Source organism: Durio zibethinus, chromosome 2 (genome assembly GCF_047325235.1).
Source record: "Durio zibethinus cultivar Kanyao isolate XHJ-2024 chromosome 2, ASM4732523v1, whole genome shotgun sequence".
NCBI lineage: Eukaryota > Viridiplantae > Streptophyta > Magnoliopsida > Malvales > Malvaceae > Durio > Durio zibethinus.
The window spans coordinates 600,747-621,920 of NC_143163.1; the positions used below are offsets into that span (position 1 = coordinate 600,747).

General features: G+C 35.7%; 3 protein-coding genes and 1 long non-coding RNA gene across 12 annotated transcripts; 3 read left to right on the forward strand and 1 right to left on the reverse strand.

The window, feature by feature from the left end:
- Nucleotides 1-198: 198 nt before the first annotated feature.
- LOC111308551 (benzoyl-CoA reductase subunit C, putative (DUF630 and DUF632)) lies at nt 199-4,959 on the reverse strand. 3 transcript variants are annotated; one of them, XM_022906937.2, is made up of 7 exons: nt 4,582-4,721; nt 2,869-3,700; nt 2,283-2,464; nt 1,782-2,002; nt 1,014-1,344; nt 624-911; nt 331-533 (listed from the first exon to the last, which is right to left on the reverse strand). In XM_022906937.2, the coding sequence occupies exons 2-7, from the start codon at nt 3,653-3,655 to the stop codon at nt 462-464; spliced, it is 1,881 nt and encodes a 626-aa protein (XP_022762672.1). In that variant the 5' UTR covers nt 3,656-3,700; nt 4,582-4,721; the 3' UTR covers nt 331-461. The 3 variants fall into 3 exon arrangements, with proteins under 3 accessions (XP_089600073.1, XP_022762671.1, XP_022762672.1); XM_089743947.1 differs by having other exon boundaries at nt 199-911; nt 2,869-4,411; nt 4,582-4,959; XM_022906936.2 differs by having other exon boundaries at nt 199-911; nt 4,582-4,901.
- A 2,741-nt stretch (nt 4,960-7,700) lies between these two features.
- On the forward strand, nt 7,701-14,140 carry LOC111308554 (cation-chloride cotransporter 1-like). 4 transcript variants are annotated; one of them, XM_022906943.2, is made up of 13 exons: nt 7,701-8,215; nt 8,304-8,453; nt 8,644-8,722; nt 9,285-9,376; nt 9,752-9,866; nt 10,069-10,169; nt 10,374-10,435; nt 10,697-10,921; nt 11,190-11,304; nt 11,771-11,965; nt 12,094-12,494; nt 12,643-12,804; nt 12,933-14,140. In XM_022906943.2, the coding sequence occupies exons 1-13, from the start codon at nt 8,061-8,063 to the stop codon at nt 14,021-14,023; spliced, it is 2,943 nt and encodes a 980-aa protein (XP_022762678.1). In that variant the 5' UTR covers nt 7,701-8,060; the 3' UTR covers nt 14,024-14,140. The 4 variants fall into 4 exon arrangements, with proteins under 4 accessions (XP_022762678.1, XP_022762679.1, XP_022762680.1 ...); XM_022906944.2 differs by lacking the exon at nt 12,643-12,804 and having other exon boundaries at nt 7,724-8,215; XM_022906945.2 differs by lacking the exon at nt 10,697-10,921 and having other exon boundaries at nt 7,724-8,215.
- Nucleotides 14,141-15,669: 1,529 nt separating this feature from the next.
- On the forward strand, nt 15,670-19,146 carry LOC111308557 (cationic amino acid transporter 1-like). 4 transcript variants are annotated; one of them, XM_089744027.1, is made up of 4 exons: nt 15,670-15,747; nt 15,857-16,259; nt 16,359-16,774; nt 17,461-19,146. In XM_089744027.1, the coding sequence occupies exons 3-4, from the start codon at nt 16,360-16,362 to the stop codon at nt 18,831-18,833; spliced, it is 1,788 nt and encodes a 595-aa protein (XP_089600153.1). In that variant the 5' UTR covers nt 15,670-15,747; nt 15,857-16,259; nt 16,359; the 3' UTR covers nt 18,834-19,146. The 4 variants fall into 4 exon arrangements, with proteins under 4 accessions (XP_089600153.1, XP_022762684.1, XP_089600147.1 ...); XM_022906949.2 differs by having other exon boundaries at nt 15,857-15,902; XM_089744021.1 differs by lacking the exon at nt 15,857-16,259 and having other exon boundaries at nt 15,670-15,790.
- LOC149519845 (uncharacterized) lies at nt 18,842-20,547 on the forward strand (the record flags this gene model as incomplete). The annotated part of the gene is made up of 3 exons (XR_016327834.1): nt 18,842-18,893; nt 19,332-19,422; nt 20,297-20,547. It is a non-coding gene; the product is annotated as an uncharacterized LOC149519845 (long non-coding RNA).
- Nucleotides 20,548-21,174: the final 627 nt, after the last annotated feature.

Genomic DNA, 21,174 nt, shown 5'->3' on the forward strand with positions numbered 1-21,174 from the left:
TTACTGCTTTCCTTTTAAAAGGACCATCCATCTTATGAAAGGGAATACCTCTATTTGAAGGTACTTGTGCATGGGAATTTAAGGGATTAGAACAGAACTAAGTTAACCACTCCTCGATAGGGAAAGGAAAGGTAGGAGCACGCCAAGAGACAAGTAGAACGGGACGACATAGTTGAAGACTTGTAGCATGTCAACATGTACGATGTCAACTGTCAGATCAAATATATTTTTTTAACATTTGAGAGAGAAGAGGAACATTTCCTCAAAAAGTGATCATATATTTGCAGTGTGAAATTATACAAGCCAGTGTAATCAAAACTTCACTAATTAAAAATTTTTATCGTTCTCTGAAGTTGCAAGACCTTGTACTCTTGCTTTGTACCCCTCAGTGCAGCTCAGATATTGAGTATTGACAATCACCGGCACAAATCATTTCATACAATTCCACAATTCAATCAAATTTAGGTTGTTGAGTTCTCTGATGCATTACAACGAATTTCTGGCCGAGCGTGGCTATGAATGGCCTCAAAGGCCTGAAAAGAAGCTTCCGAGAATCCCATTAATGCCTGAAATACATTGGGAAGGCTAGTTTTTAGATTGTTCAAAGTCATGCTCTTGCTTACTTGGATTGAGTTTAGATGTTTGCCCTCCTCCGTATCAGCTCGCTTCTTTAAGGCTTCAATTTTGGCACGCTTCATGGATAAAGGATGCTTGGGACTCAGAGTGGAGTTTACGTCTAAAGTTGCTACACTTCCCTCCACCTTTTTCTCCATCTCGGTAAGTGACATTAACTCCTTCTGCAACCTTTTCTCAAGCTTATCAGATTTTTTTTGCTGTTTGTGTTCCTCAGCCTGCTGTTGGATTATCGATTGGATTGCCAACAAAAAGCTCTTAATGGCATCTGAAGCTACCTGCAAGCACAGCAGATTTGTAAGAGATAACTACAAATGATAGAACATAGGAAATACTTTAACTAATGGGCTGCTTGTCCAATATATCATGGAAAAGATTACCTTATCAGGTAATTTTTCAAGACCAAGTTGCCATTCTTCACAGAGCCTACGAACTGCAGATAAGCAACGATTCTGCTGGTGGTCATCCACAAGGCAATCAGTAAGTTGGATCCACCCGTCTAGTGTTCTTACATACTCTTGCTGAGATTTTATGAGCTTACAGAAGCTGTAATACCAGAAAGAAACCTCTGTTTCAAGCTGAGCAGTAGCCTGACGATGGGATTCAGTAGTCAGGTCCATTCCTAAATTATCAGTGAGATGATTCAACTGCTGTGAAATATGGTTCTGAGCTTGATGAGATTTGTACATCATTTTCCACGACTTCATCAGCCTGTAATTGGGAAGATTAGACAATTTGAGCAAATTCAATCTTATAAACTACATAAATATAAACCATGATTCAATCTTCCCAAGTTGAACAAGAAAAAAAAAAAAAAAACCTCCCATCAGAAAATAACTAAGGCTTATTGATAATTTCACTCGGAAACAGAAACAGGATATGGACGAAAACAGAAGTTAAAATTATGTTAAAGAAGGATTCACCATACACTTCTTATGGTTTTTTTCTTGAATTCTGGATATACAAACACCCTTTGAAAGTTCCTCCGAAAATAAGGGTCAGGAAAGAAATCAAATCATTTTAAATTATTTTGGATAATGAATTGTGAGATTTTTGGAGCATCCAAACAATTATTTCTCATTCTCCATTCAGGTATCACCAAACCCATTAAAAAAATTAAATTATGTAGCACAACAACCAAAATTTACCCCGAAGTTAGTGCAACAAGCTGGGGGTAAAGCTCCTCATCAATAAGCCCCAATATAGATGAACAGGCCGAGCTTATTGAATGTTGCAGGTGTCTTATGTGAGCCTCCAGATTCTCAATACTTGATCGGATTTTCTCAGTCTTGGTCCAGTCATGGTTTCCATCCTGCTTTTGCAGCAACATCAATTTCCTTTCAAGCTCCAATTTGGTAATTTCTTCTTCCTACAAACGTTATTATCCGTAAGAATACAAATACTTGTGCAGAATCTAATATGGAAATAAAAACCGAGGCAAAACATAGTCATATAGTCCTCTAGTCATCATACACAATACCGATAAGCATTGACAAAATTCTGATATTGCCACCAAAACCATAAACATAATACATAAAGGAATAGGAAGATCCAAAGGGAACAAAAATTTGATGGAGAAACCACAATCAAATAGTAAATTCTAATAATTCAAGTATTAACGCAATGGCCAGGCTAAGTATCACTCTTGCCTTTACTTCCTTGTAAAGATTCTTCTCTGCAACGTATAGCTTATCAAGAGTAAAGCAATGAGCTCCAGGCTTGCATGGTTCACTAGATCCACACTGAACAGCATCTCTTGCAAACTGAAGGGGCTTAGAGGACCAGCTCCGTGATAATGCACTAAAAACCTTTGCAGAATTGCTCCTCTTCCCTGTGGTATGGACATGTTCATAAATAGTTAGTATTTAGCAAAATGCAGCTACCAGATACTGGCTATTTGATGCTCAAATCACTTACTACAAGGTCAAACAATAATAAACAAAGCAAAGAATTCGTTAGAATTCACTGTGAGGCCTGAACTACGATTCATATTGCCAAGACAGTAAAAAGAACAGAAAGCATGAAGGCAAATCTAGCTCCACCTTTGGTTGATATTTGAAGGTAAATTAGTAAATAGCAAGTTATAGAAATTTTGAAGCTCTTATGTACTTGCAACAGCAGTCAATTGCATCTTATAGAACTTCCCATCGTAGTTTTGACCATCAAAAAACAAAGAGCAAATAAACATAGGAAATAGATGGACATAAATAACAAATTGTTGAAAGGTTTGCTTACTTTTGTTTTCATTGAGTTTCCATGGAAGAGAATTGCCCCCTATGTTGATGTCTGTAAAAACAGCTATTTCCTTTCCACCAGCAGATGCTTTCAAAAAACAGTCATCCAATTCCTTTATAATTCCCTCCAACGTCTTGTTCTTCGATACTACCATGGCTACATCTGTAGAGTCTTTATTATACCAGCTCATCGTTGATGAGTTATCATCAACAATTTCCCCAGGCTGAGGTTTCTCAGAGAGAGGACTTATTGCAGTATTTTCAACGAGCTCCTCTCCCTGGTTTTCATCCTCAAACTCCATCTTACTCTCTGCCCAATTTTCCTCCTGAACTGTTTCTATAGTTTCACTCTGTTTTGGATGATGGAGAGGTGATGTGGGCTCAAAAAGGCCCCAATAATTCCATGATGAGCTTGCAGTAGGAGGTGGTGGGGTAGAACAATCATCCTGAATAATCTCTATGCTTTCTTCTTGGGCAGCTTCTGCTTTACCATTGTCACAGGCCTTTCTTGCATCAGGGCTAAAAGAAGGTGGTGGTGGGGGAGGAGGCAATGGGGGAGGTGGAGAGGGAGGAAATGTCAGGCCATAAGAGGTATTTTCAAGTTCCAACGAGTCCGACTCAGTAAACTGTTTAAGAGTTACACCAGTATTCTTCAATGCCCTCAAATATGCCAACTGGGCATCTGCAAATTCTCCTCTATATCCCACCAATTGTTTCATAAGCTTCTTCCTTTCCTTACAAACCTGCACCCTCCCTTCTTTATCGATCCTTGAAGCAACACAGCCCATTTTGTCAATCAGGGATCATAAAGTATTTGCCTTCTCTGCTTTAATCTGCACGTAGAATACAGTAAACACAAAAGCAAACTCAATTTTCTACACCATAAATGCTGCTTATGATGATGAATAAATGAAAGTGAGGTCCCATCAAATTTCTAAGGTTGATCAAATATTCTGATTCCATTAAGCTGAAATGATCACAGTGACAGAAAAAAGAACAACACAAAGCTCTCTAAAAGCCCAATTCGCAATTCTCATACATATGCATTCCTTTCCTGGAAATTCAAAGACCTCAAATATAACAGAAACCATGGCAAAGAGATCAATCAATCTCAAGATCTCTGCAACTAACAAATTAACAAAAAAGCAGCAAATTACTCAGGAAGGAGTGATTTCCACTCTTGTAATCTAGTTCCCTAGGCTAAAATGACACTCATAACCACAATTGTTGCTTCTATATGAACTTCATAGCTGACTTTTATGGTGATCAAAGACCTCATGGAAGACAGAAGAAAAAGACAGCAAACAAGTATAGTGAACCAGTTTCTTGATATATTATCAAATCATCCACCTGCCCTTCGACTTGATGATTCTAACAGGGTTTCTCAGCCAAAAGATGATCTTTGTAACCAAAGATCAAAACTTCAAACCCAAAAATTCTCACACCAGATACATTTTCAACGTCTGCTGATTCAGATCCTCAGACAAAAAAAAAAAAAAAACAAATGAACCCAGCTTCAAAAATCTTCATAGCTGAAACTAAAGCTGCAATAAAACAACAAAGAAACATATTTTAAGACAAAAAAAAAAAGGGGTCTTAGTAAAATATATTTGAGTAACATTTAAAAGAATAAACGACAAGAAAACAATGTGACTGCAATAGAAACTGTCAGAGACAGGAACTAAAACAATAAAAACAAAAGGAACCAATATACCTTATTACTGAAACAAAGATCTTTATGTTCTGGTTTGGGAAACGTTAAAACCCAAAACAGAAGGGAAATGAGAGCAATGCTTTCAAAAAAGTTGAAGGTGATAAAACTTGTTACTAAAACTTAAACCCCCACCAAGAACAAACTTGACAGATCTCTTCTTTGCTTAGCTTTTTCAAAGAGAAAGATAAAGAAACGAAAGATGGGTGAGCAGTGTAGTTAGTAGTGAGCTCGACACCCAATGACAGACCTTAATAGAATAACAGAAGCATCCAAAGCAAAGAGAGCCGAGAGATGGGGCATTTTAGCAACCAAGTTCCACCATTTTTTTTTTCTTTTTCTCCTTTCCTACTTATTTAAAACAGAAGCCCTTTCCACGCTAGCATGAGTGCCTGCCGTGAAGGATGACTATTATTACGTTTGAGAAAAAGGTCCATGACAATTATTATTGGTTTAGTTTGATTTGATCTATTAATTTTAAATTTTTTATATATTATTTTAATATAAATTTTAATATATTTAAATAATTTTAAATATAAAATAATAATTTTTATTTATAAAATTTAAAAATATATATATAAATAATTTTTAATTCTATTATTTTTTAGTTTTTGATTCAAAATATAATTTATATTTAATATATATATATTTAATATTTAAATTTAATTCGAAATAATGTGAATATTATAATTTTGAATTGATTTTTATTTTTATAATAATTTTCTTAGCCCTAATCATTTCAATTGACAAACAAAAAATGTAACAAACGATTGAGAACTATCTTTACATTTAAATAAAGAAAATTATATAAATATCAATAACTCGTTCAGTCGAAATAATGCTTTTTTCAACTGCTGAATAAAAAAATAAAATTTTTTTAAGATTTAAAAATGTTTTAATTTTATTTTTTGTTACTCTCTTGTGGCAAAAAATAAACAATTCTTTTACTCGTGTAGGAAAAAAAAAAAGATTGGTGAATACATTTACTCAGTAAGGTGGTGCTGTATTTAATGTCACTAAATTTTATTCACCAACATAAATTTATTAACAATTTAAAATATATGTTGGCCAAAAACAAATATAGTTTCAATTTATCATTTTTTTTTTGTTGTTTATTAACTTCATTTTTAACTATAAAAACATTTTTTTTTGTTTTATTGGTTTTCATGTACTATATAAAGATCACAGTAATAATGTATTTTATTGGTAAAATATTAATTTTTTTATTTTAATAGCCTCAAATATATATATATATATAAAAAAAAGAAATCATTTTTAAGGTATGTGCCACGTCGGAAAGTTTAAGAAAAGATTTAAAGTTGAAGGTAGTTTGATAAGTTCAACTGGTTCAACCAGACAAAAGGAAATCCAACTTCCAAACTAAAGGCCCGACCAACGAACCAGCTTTTAAGGATTTGTAAAAAAGGCATATCATTTCTAAAAATACCTTCCTTTTTTTTTTTGACTAATGATAATGATTTGTCCTCTGTCCTATAATTTCCCCTTTCTTCTCTCATTGTCTTCTCGCCTCCTATTTTTTTTAATTTCATGACATTTGACATAAACTCTTTTGATTCCGGAGCTTCTTTTAAAATTTAATAAAGGATAAATGGATGAATAAAATATATATATATATATGGTGGGAGATTTATCAAAAATCTATTGCTCTCATTTTTATTTTTTAAATTATTACAAAAATTTAAACTCAACAGTTTGTTGTTGGGCTTGGTTCTGTCTTTGGTCTAGACTTTAATTTGGGCGGAAAGAGCCTTGGTTCAATGAGTAATGTTTCTATTCTACGCTTTTTTTTAAATGAATTTTTGTGTCTTTTCTGCGGTATTTTAATTAGAGGTGTAATCGAGTCGAGTCAAATCAATAAAGTAAAAAGTTTAAGTTCAAGCTCGACTCTCAACTCACAATTCAATACTCGACTCGAATTAGATCGAATTTTATTTTTTTAGTTCGAACTTGATTCGTGATCAAAATCGAACTACTCGAGTTCATTCGATTAAACTTGATTAATATGTAAAAATAAACTCGATTTTTATATTAAACAAAAACTCGATTATTTGTGCTGAACTCAAATTCAAATTCGAGATATTTTATCAATTAAAATAATAAAAAAATATTTAAATATAAAAGCTCGATTAGGTTCACGAACTACTCAAATCATGTATAAAAATACTTGAACTCGACTCGATCGATGAATCGAGTTGTTCGAGCTCGAATTCGATTCGATAATAATAAAATCGAATTCAAATTTTATTCGAATCGAATCTTAATAATTTACGAGTACTAATTTATCATTTACACTCCTAATTTTAACCAATATCTAATAAATAAGAATGATAAAATCACCTTTTAGGGTGTTTTATTTTTGAATAAATGAATCACAATGTTCTAAGAAATAAAAATGATAAAAGCTTGTATTACCACTTGCATTTATTATATAAAAATGTTTTAATTAATGTTTTATATTACATGTTATGTAAACATATCATTTATAATTATTATAATATATTTAATTAATAAAAATTTAACATTGTATAATGTTAATAAAAAAATTATACCGAATCCATTTTCTTAAGTCGTAGATTCAAATTTTTTTGTTATAATTATTATATTATAAGATTATAATAAATAGAATTATAAGTGAAATATTTAAATTATTAATATCGTATGGCAACATACCTTGGACAAATAGAAAGAAAACAAAGTACTACTCTTTATAATGTTATTAGTATAAATTCAATATACAGAATACATACATAAGTATGTGGCTTAATAATATGTATTCTTTAAGTAAAAGAGTAAAATTTAATTTTTTTAATTAAAAATTGAAAATAATATGTAAATTACCATTACATCCTTTAAATAAAAAATATTTAAAAATAACATATAAACAAGAAATCAAATTATGATGATAATTTCGACTAATAGCAGGGAAATTGACAAAGTCATGAGATAGGTAAAAATTAACTCTAACTTCATCTAATTAAGTTGGTAAAACAATGCAGTAATTCTCCACGATTTACTGTGAGAATCGTAGACTGACAGAAACAGGAAGAATTGAAGATGGAATTCAACCAATAAATTTCTGCCTGACTTTAAAGACTCGGCAAAGACAAGACAAAAAATCTAATCTAGTAGTCCTTTTAAAAAAAATCAACTCAATTCAAGAGAAGTTTCCTCTTCGCTCGTCATTCGCCAGAAACGTTTCGCTTTTTTTCAAATCTCCGTTTTTCTTCGTATTTATCGAAGAAAAGTAGAAAAAAAAAAAAAAAAGGAAACAGGAAGAAGAAAGAAAAAGCGTCTCCATCCCCGTTTATAATTTATTTATATGTAAATAAAATCCAATTTTTATCTTGGAACTCTTGCTGCGTTCCTTTCCCTCGGCATTTTATTTTATTTTATTTCATTTTTGGATCTGAATTTTAAAAAAATTAGATCTACAATATACTTTGAAAAAAATAAATCCAAAAATGGACAATGGAGATTTAGAAGGAGGCGGAGACGAAGCGTTTCATGGAAAAGGCGGCCGCAAATATAGGCCTGTGCGGCCTAACGATCGGGCCGTTCTCGAGATGTCCTCCATGGATCCTGGATCTTCCTCCTCGGATTCCAAATCTTCTATCAGGTAATCTCTCCTCTCTCTTTCTCTTTTGCTGAGAGTTTTTCTTTTTTTTTTTTTAATCATAGTCTATAACTATATATATTTTTGGCAGGAAAATTAAAGTAGGAACGCAGGGGAACTTGGATTCCGATGGAAGGGAAGGTTCGATTCCTGATAATGGTGGAGCCAATGGTCCCCACAGGGAACATAAGTTGGAATTGTTTGGTTTTGATTCTCTTGTCAGTGTCCTTGGTCTCAAAACGTAAGTGCTTTGTTTTCATTAATGCTTATGCTCTGATGTTTTTGCTCAATGATTAGAAGATGTTAGTAATTGCTGATTAATGTATCGAACTGTAATTCATTATGGAATAATTTGCGGTGGCTGGACAATTTTTCTTTACATCTGCTTTTTTGAACTTATCATTAGTATCTGCTTTTGACTTGTTTTACAGTATGACAGGAGAGCAAATTCCGGCACCCTCGAGCCCTAGAGATGGTGAAGATGTTTCCATCACCAATGGGCATCCAAAAGTAATCTATCTTTTCACTTTAGCATCATCGATCACTTTAATACCATCTTTCATTATTTGATGTGTTTTATCATCAAAATCAGTGTTGTTACGCTTGAGCAAAAGATAATAAGCTACCGGGCATGGATAAAATAAGAATTTGTTGAAAAATACCAGTGATATTATGGTATTACCCTTTTTTTAGTTTTTGAGTTTTTCTGATTTCGAGTTTGATGAAAGAACAAAATGGTACTTATTTAATTTCCTTTTGGCAAGGCATTTATGTCAATCATGTCTTACTTGTTCTAAATTCTGTTGAAGGAGTATTTAGAAATTAATTTATGTGGAATGTTGAAACAAGGAATTTGTACCTTTGTTTAATTTCCTTGAATCACTGCTTGCATTGTCAATTATGTCTGACTCGGTTGAAATACTAGCAAGAACTGAGAAATTTTGTTATGTGCAACGGGTTTTGAAGCACTATGTGTCAGATCATTCTTTTTTTTCTTGTCCTCTTTTTTAAAAAATACTTAGAAAAACTGTACTTCTCATGCTGTTCCATGTTCTGTGCATACATCATGCAGCCCTCTGATGCTAAAATGGGTACAATGATGGGGGTATTTATCCCATGCTTGCAAAGTATTTTGGGTATTATCTACTATATCCGATTTTCTTGGTAAGTTCTATCTCCTGATGTTAATTTTTTTAACTTGTGCATCACCTTTATTTTGTCTTAGTTTCTATGTGCAGAAGTTCATGTGCAAATGTAAATTGAATCTGTGCTTTGTTGCTAATTGATCGTGCTGTTTTTGAATTTTAAGCAGAGCTTCTTTTCAATAATTTGAATTTCATAAGACATTGTTGTGTTATATTTGATATATGCTCTACGGACATATCAAATATGCCTTTTGTATAAGAAAAGGATTAGCTTGGGCTTTCAGTCAAGAAAGAGAGAATCAATTCTGACTTATGCCCTTGACCTGTAACATATGCAGAAAAATAGGTAGATTTTGTAATTTTGGTTGCTAAGGTTCATTTATGAGAATTGCAGGATTATTGGCATGGGTGGCATTGGCGACTCACTCCTGCTGGTATCATTTTGTGGTCTGTGTACTTTCTTGACAGGAATATCATTGAGTGCTATTGCAACTAATGGTGCAATGAAGGTACACCTTCTTTATAATTATATATCCATGACAGTCATTTTTCAGTTCACATGTGAGTCTGATATCATAGACATTCTGATGTCTTAAGTGGATGATTTACTTTGGAGTTAAATTCTCATGTTGTTACCTTGATTTTTGAGATTTCTTTCATTAAATAATTGTGCTCCGTAATTGTAGTGATTTTCTAGTTAATTACTGCTAGGGTGGTGGTCCATATTATCTCATTGGTCGTGCCCTTGGTCCTGAGGTTGGAGTTAGCATTGGGTTATGTTTCTTCCTTGGCAATGCAGTTGCAGGTGCTCTGTAAGTTTATATTCTGGTTCTTTCCTCTTTTTTTTTTTGTTATTTTTTTTATTTTATGATACTATTCTGTGCATAGGTCAACGATGCAATATAACAGAATTGCTTACCATGAATTCTGCTACCTTGAAAGCTTAATGAGTTTTTAACAACATTGTACTCATGCTAATATTGGTATCTTCCATGTGCTTTTGGTTGTGGTTGTAGTTATGTGTTGGGAGCGGTAGAAACCTTTCTAAAAGCTCTCCCTTCTGCTGGGATTTTTACTGGTAATGATTGATTGCTATCGACAGGACTATTGTTGTTTTATTTTATCTTTATAATCTTTTTGCCTTTTCTATTTCTTCTACTTTATTTATTACTTTTAAAGATTTTGAGGCTCTTGTCACCATGCCATTGTGTCTTTAGCTGATAACTAAGTTGTGAAAGTACTTACTGGTTGTTGGTAGCAATAGTCATGGTATAGATTCAAATGTGTTAAAAAGAATTTTGTTCCAATTCATTTCTAATATCCCCTCCTTGCAATGCAGAGACCACTACAAAGGTGAATGGCACAGTATCAGAACCTATACAGAGTATAAGTACACATGACTTACAAATCTATGGGCTTGTTGTGACTATCATCCTTTGCATTATTGTGTTTGGTGGGGTGAAAATGATCAATAGGGTTGCCCCAGCTTTCCTCTTACCTGTTTTGTTCTCGATATTTTGCATATTCATTGGGGTTTTTCTTGCGAAGAAGGATGACCCTGAACGTGAGTGTCTTCTTTATATTCCTTTTTGCCCTCTCTCTCTCTCTCTCTCTCTCTCTCTCTCATTTTGCCCCTGAGAACAACTTGTAGAGTTGATTTCTTAATTCTGAAACAACAGTGGTGTATTGCATGGTGCAAGCCGTATGTCATTACTCAAAATCAATCTGAATATCCCCTTTGTTGAGTGTGCAGGTTTTTCTTGTCATTTTCTGTCCTTTTACCTGGATTAATGTGGATTTATGAAACATGTTACTTGTGATGCTTGATACAGCTGGAGTTACAGGCTTGAGTTTGGAAAGCTTTAAAGATAACTGGAGTTCAGATTATCAGAATACAAACAGTGCCGGCATCCCTGATGCTGAAGGAAAGGCGTATTGGAACTTTCAGTAAGAATCTTCAAGGCTTCTAGCATTGTACATAGTTAGAGTTAAATTTTGTTAAATTTGCTTGCATTCTGAAGTTGTACATGATCGAAGGATGAGGAACTATTTCTGGAGAACTAGTTTAGACAAGCGTCTTGTCTCTTGATTATGTTCAATTCCTGTTGTTGATCCTACAGATATAGCACCAATAAGTACACTTTCACCGAATTGTATTAAAACTTGTTTGATAATGGAGGTCTGGAGGAAAACAGATCCTAAGCATAATTGGTGGCCATACTGCCGGTCCAAAAGTAGAAAACAAGTTCATCCCTTTCCCTCCATCTCTCTAACTATCCAAAGCAAAGGAAAATGTTGTCCCCCTACTGTCAAGTTTTGATATGTGTTAACCTCGTACGTTTCTCAAAGCTGATGAAATGAATGTTTTTCTTTCATGGAGTTTCTAACTCCTTTTTGTTTATATGTTTTTCAGTGCTTTGGTCGGTCTTTTTTTCCCAGCTGTAACTGGAATCATGGCAGGTTCAAATCGATCAGCCTTACTTAAAGACACTCAGCGTTCTATCCCCATCGGGACATTGGCAGCCACACTTACCACTACTGGTCTCTATATAGTTTCTGTCTTACTTTTTGGAGCTGTTGCCACCAGAGAAAAGCTTTTAACTGACAGGTATCATGTTTGCTAGTCTCACACTAAAGTTCTCCATGGACTCTGCTGGTATTGTTTCCCCTGTGCTTGGTTTTATGTAGGATTTAAGGCATAGATATTGTTGTAATTCTAAACCATTTTTGATGCAGGCTACTTACTGCTACAATTGCTTGGCCTTTCCCAGTTATCGTTCATATTGGAATTATTCTTTCAACTTTAGGTGCAGCTCTTCAAAGCTTGACTGGTGCCCCTCGCCTTCTTGCAGCTATAGCCAATGATGATATTCTTCCTGTTCTCAATTACTTCAAAGTTGCAGATGGGAGTGAGCCTTACATTGCTACCCTCTTTACTGCCTTTGTCTGTATGGGATGTGTCATTATTGGGAATCTGGATCTTATCACGCCAACTGTAACTATGTTTTTCCTTCTATGTTATGCTGGTGTGAACCTGTCTTGCTTCCTTCTAGATCTTCTAGATGCTCCCAGTTGGCGTCCACGGTGGAAATTTCACCACTGGAGTCTCTCTCTCCTTGGAGCATCACTTTGTATAGGTATGCTTTGTTGCATACAGTGCAATCTTGTATTTAACATTGTGTACCTTTTAGTTGAAAAGGATCCTGTATATTAGCATGCATTTGACACATTGTACTTTCATTGGAGGCTGATGCTCATAGCTGTTTTGTTTCTTTTTTTTGGCAGTGATCATGTTCTTGATCTCGTGGCCATTCACTGTAGTGTCTCTGGCCCTTGCCAGCCTCATATATTATTATGTGAGCATTAAAGGAAAAGCTGGGGACTGGGGGGATGGTTTCAAAAGTGCATATTTTCAACTAGCCCTTCGTAGCCTTAGATCTCTGGGAGGTACTTATAATATGTGTATCTTTACCAATAGCATGTCTGCATGTATATGCATGCTCTACTTGTATTTTGTACATACAGACATGAGTACCTCTTCTGTTCCTGTTGTTGACCTATTATTATGTTTACAGCAAACCAAGTTCATCCGAAGAACTGGTATCCCATTCCTCTTGTGTTCTGCAGGCCTTGGGGTAAGCTGCCAGAAAATGTACCTTGCCATCCAAAACTTGCTGACTTTGCCAACTGCATGAAGAAGAAAGGCCGTGGAATGTCCATATTTGTCAATATACTAGATGGAGACTATCATGAACGTGCTGAAGATGCCAAGGCTGCCTGCAAGCAACTTGATACCTACATTAACTATAAGAACTGTGAAGGTGTTGCAGAAATAGTTGTAGCACCCAATATGACTGAAGGCTTCCGTGGAATTGTACAGACCATGGGTCTCGGCAACCTCAAGCCCAATATTGTAGTCATGCGGTACCCAGAAATATGGCGTCGTGAGAACCTAAAAGAAATCCCAGCCAGATTTGTTGGTATAATTAACGACTGTATTGTTGCAAATAAGGCAGTTGTCATTGTCAAGGGCCTTGATGAATGGCCCAATGAGTATCAAAGGCAATATGGTACAATTGATTTGTATTGGATTGTTAGAGATGGTGGTCTCATGCTTCTTCTATCACAGCTTCTTCTTACAAAAGAGAGCTTTGAGAGTTGTAAGATTCAGGTCTTCTGCATTGCAGAGGAGGATTCAGATGCAGAGGGCCTTAAGGCTGATGTGAAGAAGTTTCTATATGATCTCCGGATGCAAGCTGAAGTGATTGTTATAACGATTAAGTCTTGGGATGTGCAACCAGAGGGTGGATCTCAGCAAGATGAGTCATTGGAGGCATTTAGTGCGGCTCGGCGGCGGGTAGCTGATTACTTGGCAGAAATAAAGGCAGCAGCAAAGAAAGAAGGGACCCCTTTGATGGCTGATGGAAAGCCTGTAGTTGTGGATGAGCAACAAGCGGAGAAGTTTCTCTATACAACTCTGAAGCTGAATTCAACAATTTTAAGATATTCTAGAATGGCAGCAGTTGTGTTTGTAAGCATACCGCCGCCTCCTGTCAGCCACCCAGCTTACTGCTACATGGAATATATGGATTTGTTGGTAGAAAATTTGCCGAGACTGTTGATAGTTAGAGGATATCGAAGAGATGTTGTAACTCTATTCACATAGTTTCCAGGACTGTAATTGTGTTACTGTTCATATAGGTTTTTCCCCTTATTTCATATCAGTCAAAGTGTTACATTCATTCTTTTCAGCCATTTTGATCGATGGCATTTTGTTATTTCATTTCCTAGGTTTTTTTTTTTTTTTTTTTTTTCCTTTAAAAAGAACAAGAAATTTTGTAAAAGTTGCTCTTTGTGGGTTGAGCCCTGAGTTTTAATTCCTTCTGGTCTGGGCCGATTGATATTCAGCAGAGAACTAAATTTCTGTACTGTTGCTTTGCAGGCCTAATTAGAGACTGGGGGTTCATCCAATTGACTAGGTATATGAAATTCATACAAGATTTAAAAGATTAAATTAATTAATTTACAGGATAACAGGCCACGCAAATTTCAGAAATTAAGTTTTAAAAGTTGGAGAAGATAAGAACCGAGAATTGTCGAATCCAGTATGCCGTAACCAATTATCCAAGTAGAGATGTTTGTGAAACGGAAAAGCAATCGTGAGGCAATTCACATTTCTTTTGAAAGTAGGAAAAGCAATCATAAGGCAGCTCAACTTTCTTTTGAAAGTTCAAATCTGGACGCCCCGCCCAATAACAATTAGTCGAATAGTAGAAATTAGGAATGTCATCGAATCGAATCGATATAGTAAGAAGTTTGAGCTCGAGTTTAATTTATAATTCGAGATTCGATACTCGATTTAAATTTGATCAAATTTTATTTTTTAAGCTCGAACTCGATTCGTGATCGAATTCGAATTATTTAAGTTCGATCGATTAAACTCTATTAATATGTAAAAATAAACTCGATTCGTATACTTGACAAAAGTTCGATTATTTATGCTCGAACTTGAAATATTTTATTAATTAAAATAATAAAAATATATTTAAATATAAAAACTCGATTAAACTCACGAGCTACTTGAATCGAATATAAAAATACTCGAATTCGATTCAATCGATAAATCGAACTACTCAAACTCAAGCTCAAACTCAAGCTCAAACTCAATCGATAAGTCAGCACCTCCATTTTTCCAACTAAAAAAGATCAGTCATGTATGCGTGACACGTGCATTTGACTCGTGGATAATTGTGAACCAACAATTATAGATCATACACAATTAAACCAAATGCAACTTGCAGAAAGCATACACGATTTATCTATCACCAGTCACTACAGTCCAAATATTCATTTCAATTCCAGATACCTAAATATAATATATTGATTTTAACATTTTTATTATCATGCCATTTTTGGAAAAAATATATATAAGAAATTAACCTCCGGGTCCACGTTACAAATCAATAAATCACAGTATTACGGAAGAGATATTTTTTTAAAAGAGAGAAGTTTAGCTGTTATGGCTAGAGATGGAAGGTAACGCGACAACTTGCGTCGTCGACAATGTGGACGTGGTAACGCGACAAATGCTCTTTTATTAAGTTGTAATCAATCGCTAAACCCGACGACATTAAATTCCACGCGTTGTTAGTACTTATTTGTTAACCATGGCGCAAACCAAATGTAAAAAATTTTAACTGACAGTCTTCGCCGAAGTGGACTACCAGCTGTCTCTTCACTTTCAAAGTTAACCGCAACCAACCTCTTCAGTCTTCACTTCATAAAACTCTCACGTCCTCTCACGGATTTCCCGCTTTCAACGAGAAAAAAGAGCTCTTACGACCTTTTTTTGCCTTCTTCTTCTACTCACACTGCCATCGGTGTCCACCGGTAAAAATCTCCGGCAATCGGATAAATTCTAGTTCAAACCAAGGTTATTTTACCTCTAGATTATTGTCTAATTAACGTTTTGTTTTGTTGTTTAAATACATCTATATAGGTGTTAACTTGGAATCCTAGGCTGGCTTTCTCTGTAAAAAAACAAGGTGGAACGGAATCTCTATTTCTTGTGTTTTTTTTTTAATTTGAAAATTGTTGATAGTAATGTTGATCAGTTTAATAAATTATTTATTAAAATTTCCATTTTGGTTGCGTAATGGAAATACATTTAATTCTCTGAAGACGAGATTGGGATTTGGATCTGGAATTTTATAATAAGTGTCCTTGTTTTTATCGAATAGACCTGCCAAAACTTTTGTCTCAGTATCTTTTGCCTTACTATACCACTCTTAGCTTTTCCCTTTATTAAACATCCAAAGCATTTCGCTCTCTCTGTTGAGTTTTGTCTTCGAAAACAAATATAAACTCTTCTTCTCTGTTGAGAGATATCCCGTTTCGTCGAGGTAAAATGTTTTTTTTTTTTTTTCTGTTTTTGGGTTATGAGAAAAGGTGAGAAATTTTATTAGAAGTTTTGATTTTTATTTTGTTTTGGTGGAAAATAGGATGGGAGTGGACGGTGCAATCGGAGGCGAAGGGGTCAGAAGAAGAGGATGTTCATGCACAAAAGACGATTTTCTCCCTGAGGAGTCGTTTAAGAGCTGGGGCAATTATGTCCAAGCGCTAAGGGAAACCCCGCGCCGATTCATGGACCGAGTGCTCACCCGATCACTTGACTCAACAGAGCTCCACGAAATCAAGGCTCGGAGCCAGCATGAGATGAAGAAGACCCTCTCGTGGTGGGACCTTATTTGGTTCGGTATCGGTGCCGTCATCGGCGCCGGCATTTTCGTTCTTACCGGACTCCAAGCCAAAGAAGTCTCTGGCCCCGCTGTGGTTTTGTCCTACGTAGTGTCCGGTGTCTCGGCCATGCTTTCCGTGTTTTGCTACACAGAGTTCGCGGTTGAAATTCCTGTTGCAGGTAAAAATTATCATTTTTTTTAGAATTAAATTGTTTAGTTTTTTATTTTTTTCGCGTTAAATCATCTTACTTCGCCAGTAAAAATGAGAAAGAGCTGTAAAGAATCTGGCTGAATATTCAAATCCTATGAAATTCTGGCCCGTCTATTTTGGCAAATAATGTAGCAAAAGTTGACATTTTCTGGGAAAAGGCCCTCTGGACATAAGGAAAGGGACCCACACAGCGTATGGAAAGTCCTATTTGATAAGGAACTATGAGTTCATTTTTGACTAGTTAGTGCTTTCTTTAATCATAATTTTGACTAATTTACTCAACCTTTATAATATGTCTAGGATATATGCCAGACTAGATACTAGTTTACATTGGTGTATAAAACGTGTGCTTGACATTTCTAAGCGTTTAGATTAGTGGAGATAATGTATTTATGTCAACCTTGCTAAGTTCTAAAGTAATGATTGCTTTTTTGTGTTTACAAGGGATAATTTAACAAATACCATTTAGCAATTTAATGAAGATTTTAATGGATAGGTTTTTTTATCTGTTAAGCCAAGTTTGATTTGCTACATGTAAAAGAATAGAGGATTTTGTTCGAGTATTTTATTAATGCCTGATCCAGGATTCTGATTCATGGAAATACACACATTGCAGATATGTCTATATTAATATTGCTACATTCTCATTTTCAGGTGGCTCGTTTGCCTACCTTAGGGTGGAGCTGGGTGACTTCATGGCTTTCATTGCTGCTGGTAACATTCTCCTGGAGTATGTTATTGGAGGTGCAGCGGTAGCCCGGTCATGGACTTCCTACTTTGCCACCCTCTGTAATCACCAACCTGAAGATTTCCGCATCTTAGTCCACAGCATGCCCGAGGACTATGGCCAACTTGATCCTATTGCCGTTGTTGTTGTGTCCATCATCTGTGTCCTTGCTATCCTTAGCACCAAGGGCTCTTCACGCTTCAATTACATTGCTTCCATCTTCCATGTTATCGTTATTATCTTCATAATCGTTGCTGGGTTTTCAAAAGCGGATACCAAAAACTACAGCGATTTTATGCCCTTTCATGTCCGCGGTATTTTCAAGTCTTCGGCTGTGCTTTTCTTTGCATATGTTGGTTTTGATGCTGTTTCGACAATGGCGGAAGAGACTAAAAACCCTGCTCGTGATATCCCTATTGGTCTTGTTGGCTCGATGGTAATAACAACAACTGCATACTGTTTGCTTGCTGTGGCATTGTGCCTAATGCAACCTTTCACGCAGATTGATAAGGATGCCCCATTTTCAGTAGCATTTGAAGCTGTAGGGATGTCATGGGCTAAGTACATTGTTGCTGCAGGTGCGTTGAAAGGCATGACGACTGTTTTGCTAGTCAGTGCCGTTGGTCAAGCACGATATCTCACACATATTGCACGAACCCACATGATGCCACCATGGCTAGCTCAAGTCCATCCAAAGACTGGGACACCAATTAATGCTACCATTGTCATGCTTGCTGCAACAGCAATTATCGGCTTCTTTACAGATCTTGGGATTCTTGCCGATCTTCTATCCATATCAACATTATTCATCTTCATGCTTGTGGCTCTTGCGCTTCTTGTTCGGCGTTACTATGTCAGTGGTGAGACAACTACAGCAGACCGTAACAAACTAATCGCTTGCATTGTGCTTATTCTTGCGTCTTCAATTGCAACAGCAGCTTATTGGGGTCTAAGTGACAACAATGATTGGATCGCTTATGTGATCACAGTGCCAATTTGGTTCTTAGCTACTCTGGCACTGCATGTTTTTGTTCCACAGGCTAGGAGTCCAAAACTATGGGGTGTACCATTGGTACCATGGTTACCATCGGCTTCCATTACTATTAACATTTTCCTGCTGGGATCAATTGATGGGGCATCCTTTATAAGGTTTGGTATATGGACTGTTGTGCTGCTGTTGTACTATTTCTTCTTTGGATTACATGCATCTTACGATACGGCAAGGGAATCAGGAGAAAATAAAATCGGAGAAGGCTGGAAGAAAGTTGAAGAAGGTGTTGTATCTTCAGAGGCCAAGTGATCTGCGATGGAACACTTACAAACGGTGGCAAACTACCAATTCTTCTACAAATTCTAGTGGGTAAGCGTGTTTGTTTATTGTTGTGAATTGTGATCAATGTGTGTGTGGTAGGAAATCTTGTTCTATTGTCAAGTAGCATTTCTTCCACAAATCGTAGAGGAGAATGTTTGTTTTATATAGGAAGTATAAAAATTCTCTCCTCAGGTTGTCACAGGTTCCTATTTCGGTGAAAGGGTGTGAATATCTATGATGACGGTTGTCTGTTTGAACTTTGCACATTTTAATCAAACATGCTTTCCACACTCGTAAGCAACATTTGGTGCATATGATTATTGATAAAATTAACCCGTGAAGTAACTGTTAAGAGTAATTTTTTTAATCTCACAATTACATTGACAATGAATAATTAATTAACCTGCAGCCAACTGATCTGCAATAAAGCTACCTGCTTGGATCTGTTTTCATTTCTCAATCAAATTGTTTATTGGATGATTATAGGCCTACTCCTCGTTGAAAACCCTGCGATAGTTTGGATTCTCCTGGGAATTCTGCAGGCAAATAGGTCGTCGGTGAAGTTAATTATCAACAGGTGAATTATTTATGAGCCACCGTTAATTAATGTTGCGTGTTATTGACCAGATGCGGCGGCGGCGGTGGCATAACACCGCTATCAAAAGAAATGACTTGGGTCTTGTTATATCAATTAATAACCGATGGGATTGGAATTTTTCTATGAAATTCGATAATTGATCATATATAGAAGGCAGTTATTGAACATACTAATAATTTTCAAAGATTTCAAAACTGTAATTTTTCTGAATTTTTTGTGATATATATATATATATATATATATCAGATAAAACTCTATGAATTGGCAATTACGTTTCCATCTTGGATTGATCGATGCGTTAATGGGTCATTAATAAGCTTTTTTTTTTTTTTTTATGCATACTATGTGACCAATGTTTCAAACGGAACGTGGTATGTATATATTCTTTTATTTAAGGCTGGTATTTATTATTCCTCCATAGCTTGAATGTGCTTTTTGTCTTCATTTTGCTTAATTATTCAAGCCAATAAATAAAAAATTAGCAAAATTTATTGAATGCTAAACAGCTTTATGGCAAGGAATTTCTCTATTATTCTTCTCATGATTTATGATTATATAAGTAATATAAAGAAATTCGTTTTCTCTCTACTGTACAAATTCATTGAAGTTTTGAATGATTATTAGTTTCCTCTTCATTGAACCCGGCCTTGCCTTGATTTTGGGCTCCAGGTAAAGACGAAACCAAACCCAATCTTTAATGTCCCTTGAGCCTTGAGGCAACCTATGGGCCTAGTACAAACAAACCCATTCTCATAACAGATTATGGAACTGATATTTCATATGCGCTTTGACGACGATATCCGTTGCTTGGACGTTTTATTTCCTCGATACTGATATATTTTACCTATTTCAGGGTACTAATGGCGGTTGAAAATGATAATGGGCTTAAGAAGAGGGGATGTGGTTGCACCAAACAAGATTTCTTACCACAACAGTCATTTCATAGTTGGACAAGCTATGTCTTTGTGTAACACAAAATCTTTGCTTTAAGACCGCCTACTGGCACGTTCCTTGGACCAACGTAGAGCAAAATGAAAGACGTGCTCATAGCCAGCATGAAATGAAGAAACTCTGAATTGGTAGGACATGACTTGCTTTGGCACGGGAGCTGTAATGGGTGCTTGCTTGCTGTAATATTTGCCCTTAGTGGTGAAGCCGCCAGGAATTATTCAGTTCAACTGCACTGCCCCCAGTTTTGTGCTGTACTGAAATCCTTTCGAAAGTGGCATGCATGTATTCGGAATCCATAAGGGTTTTCCAAGCAATGTTGTTGGAAGAGGCTTTAGAACCCAAGGAAGTTTTTTTGGTGCTGTATCATGATAATCATGGCCTCTTTAACATGTTAAAACTTTGATCCTTCCTCGAATAGGCCGTAACGCCAACCACTTTTCATCTACATCAGAAGCTTACGTACAAGAGAAAAATGATCAAAGTAAGACAAACAAAAATAAATTTCCCGCGTTCAACTAGAAAAAGAGCTCTTACTTTCCTTTTTTCCCCTTCCTTCTTCTTCAACTCACACTGTCATCGGCGGCCACCGGTAAAAAATCTCCGGCAATCTGATAATTCCTAGTTCATACGAAGGTTACTTTCTCTCTCGATTATTGTGCAATTAACATTTTGTTTTGTTGTTTAAATACATATATATAGGTGTTAACTTGGAATACTTGGCTGGCTTTCTCTGTAGAAAAACAACGTGGAATCTCTGTTCCTTGTGTTCTTTTGAAAATT

What these genes read in the sequence shown, in the direction of transcription:
- LOC111308551 (XM_089743947.1), bottom strand. Translation starts at nt 3,655, where the DNA reads ATGGGCTGTGTTGCTTCAAGGATCGATAAAGAAGGGAGGGTGCAGGTT. An exon ending in ATCTTTACAAGGAAGTAAAG is followed by an intron (nt 2,003 to 2,282) that starts GCAAGAGTGATA and finishes TAACGTTTGTAG; the next exon opens with GAAGAAGAAATTACCAAATT. An exon ending in CTTGTTGCACTAACTTCGGG is followed by an intron (nt 1,345 to 1,781) that starts GTAAATTTTGGT and finishes TCCCAATTACAG; the next exon opens with GCTGATGAAGTCGTGGAAAA.
- LOC111308554 (XM_022906943.2), top strand. Translation starts at nt 8,061, where the DNA reads ATGGACAATGGAGATTTAGAAGGAGGCGGAGACGAAGCGTTTCATGGA. An exon ending in AGTGTCCTTGGTCTCAAAAC is followed by an intron (nt 8,454 to 8,643) that starts GTAAGTGCTTTG and finishes CTTGTTTTACAG; the next exon opens with TATGACAGGAGAGCAAATTC. An exon ending in TACTATATCCGATTTTCTTG is followed by an intron (nt 9,377 to 9,751) that starts GTAAGTTCTATC and finishes TGAGAATTGCAG; the next exon opens with GATTATTGGCATGGGTGGCA.
- LOC111308557 (XM_089744021.1), top strand. Translation starts at nt 16,360, where the DNA reads ATGGGAGTGGACGGTGCAATCGGAGGCGAAGGGGTCAGAAGAAGAGGA. An exon ending in GGTTGAAATTCCTGTTGCAG is followed by an intron (nt 16,775 to 17,460) that starts GTAAAAATTATC and finishes TCTCATTTTCAG; the next exon opens with GTGGCTCGTTTGCCTACCTT.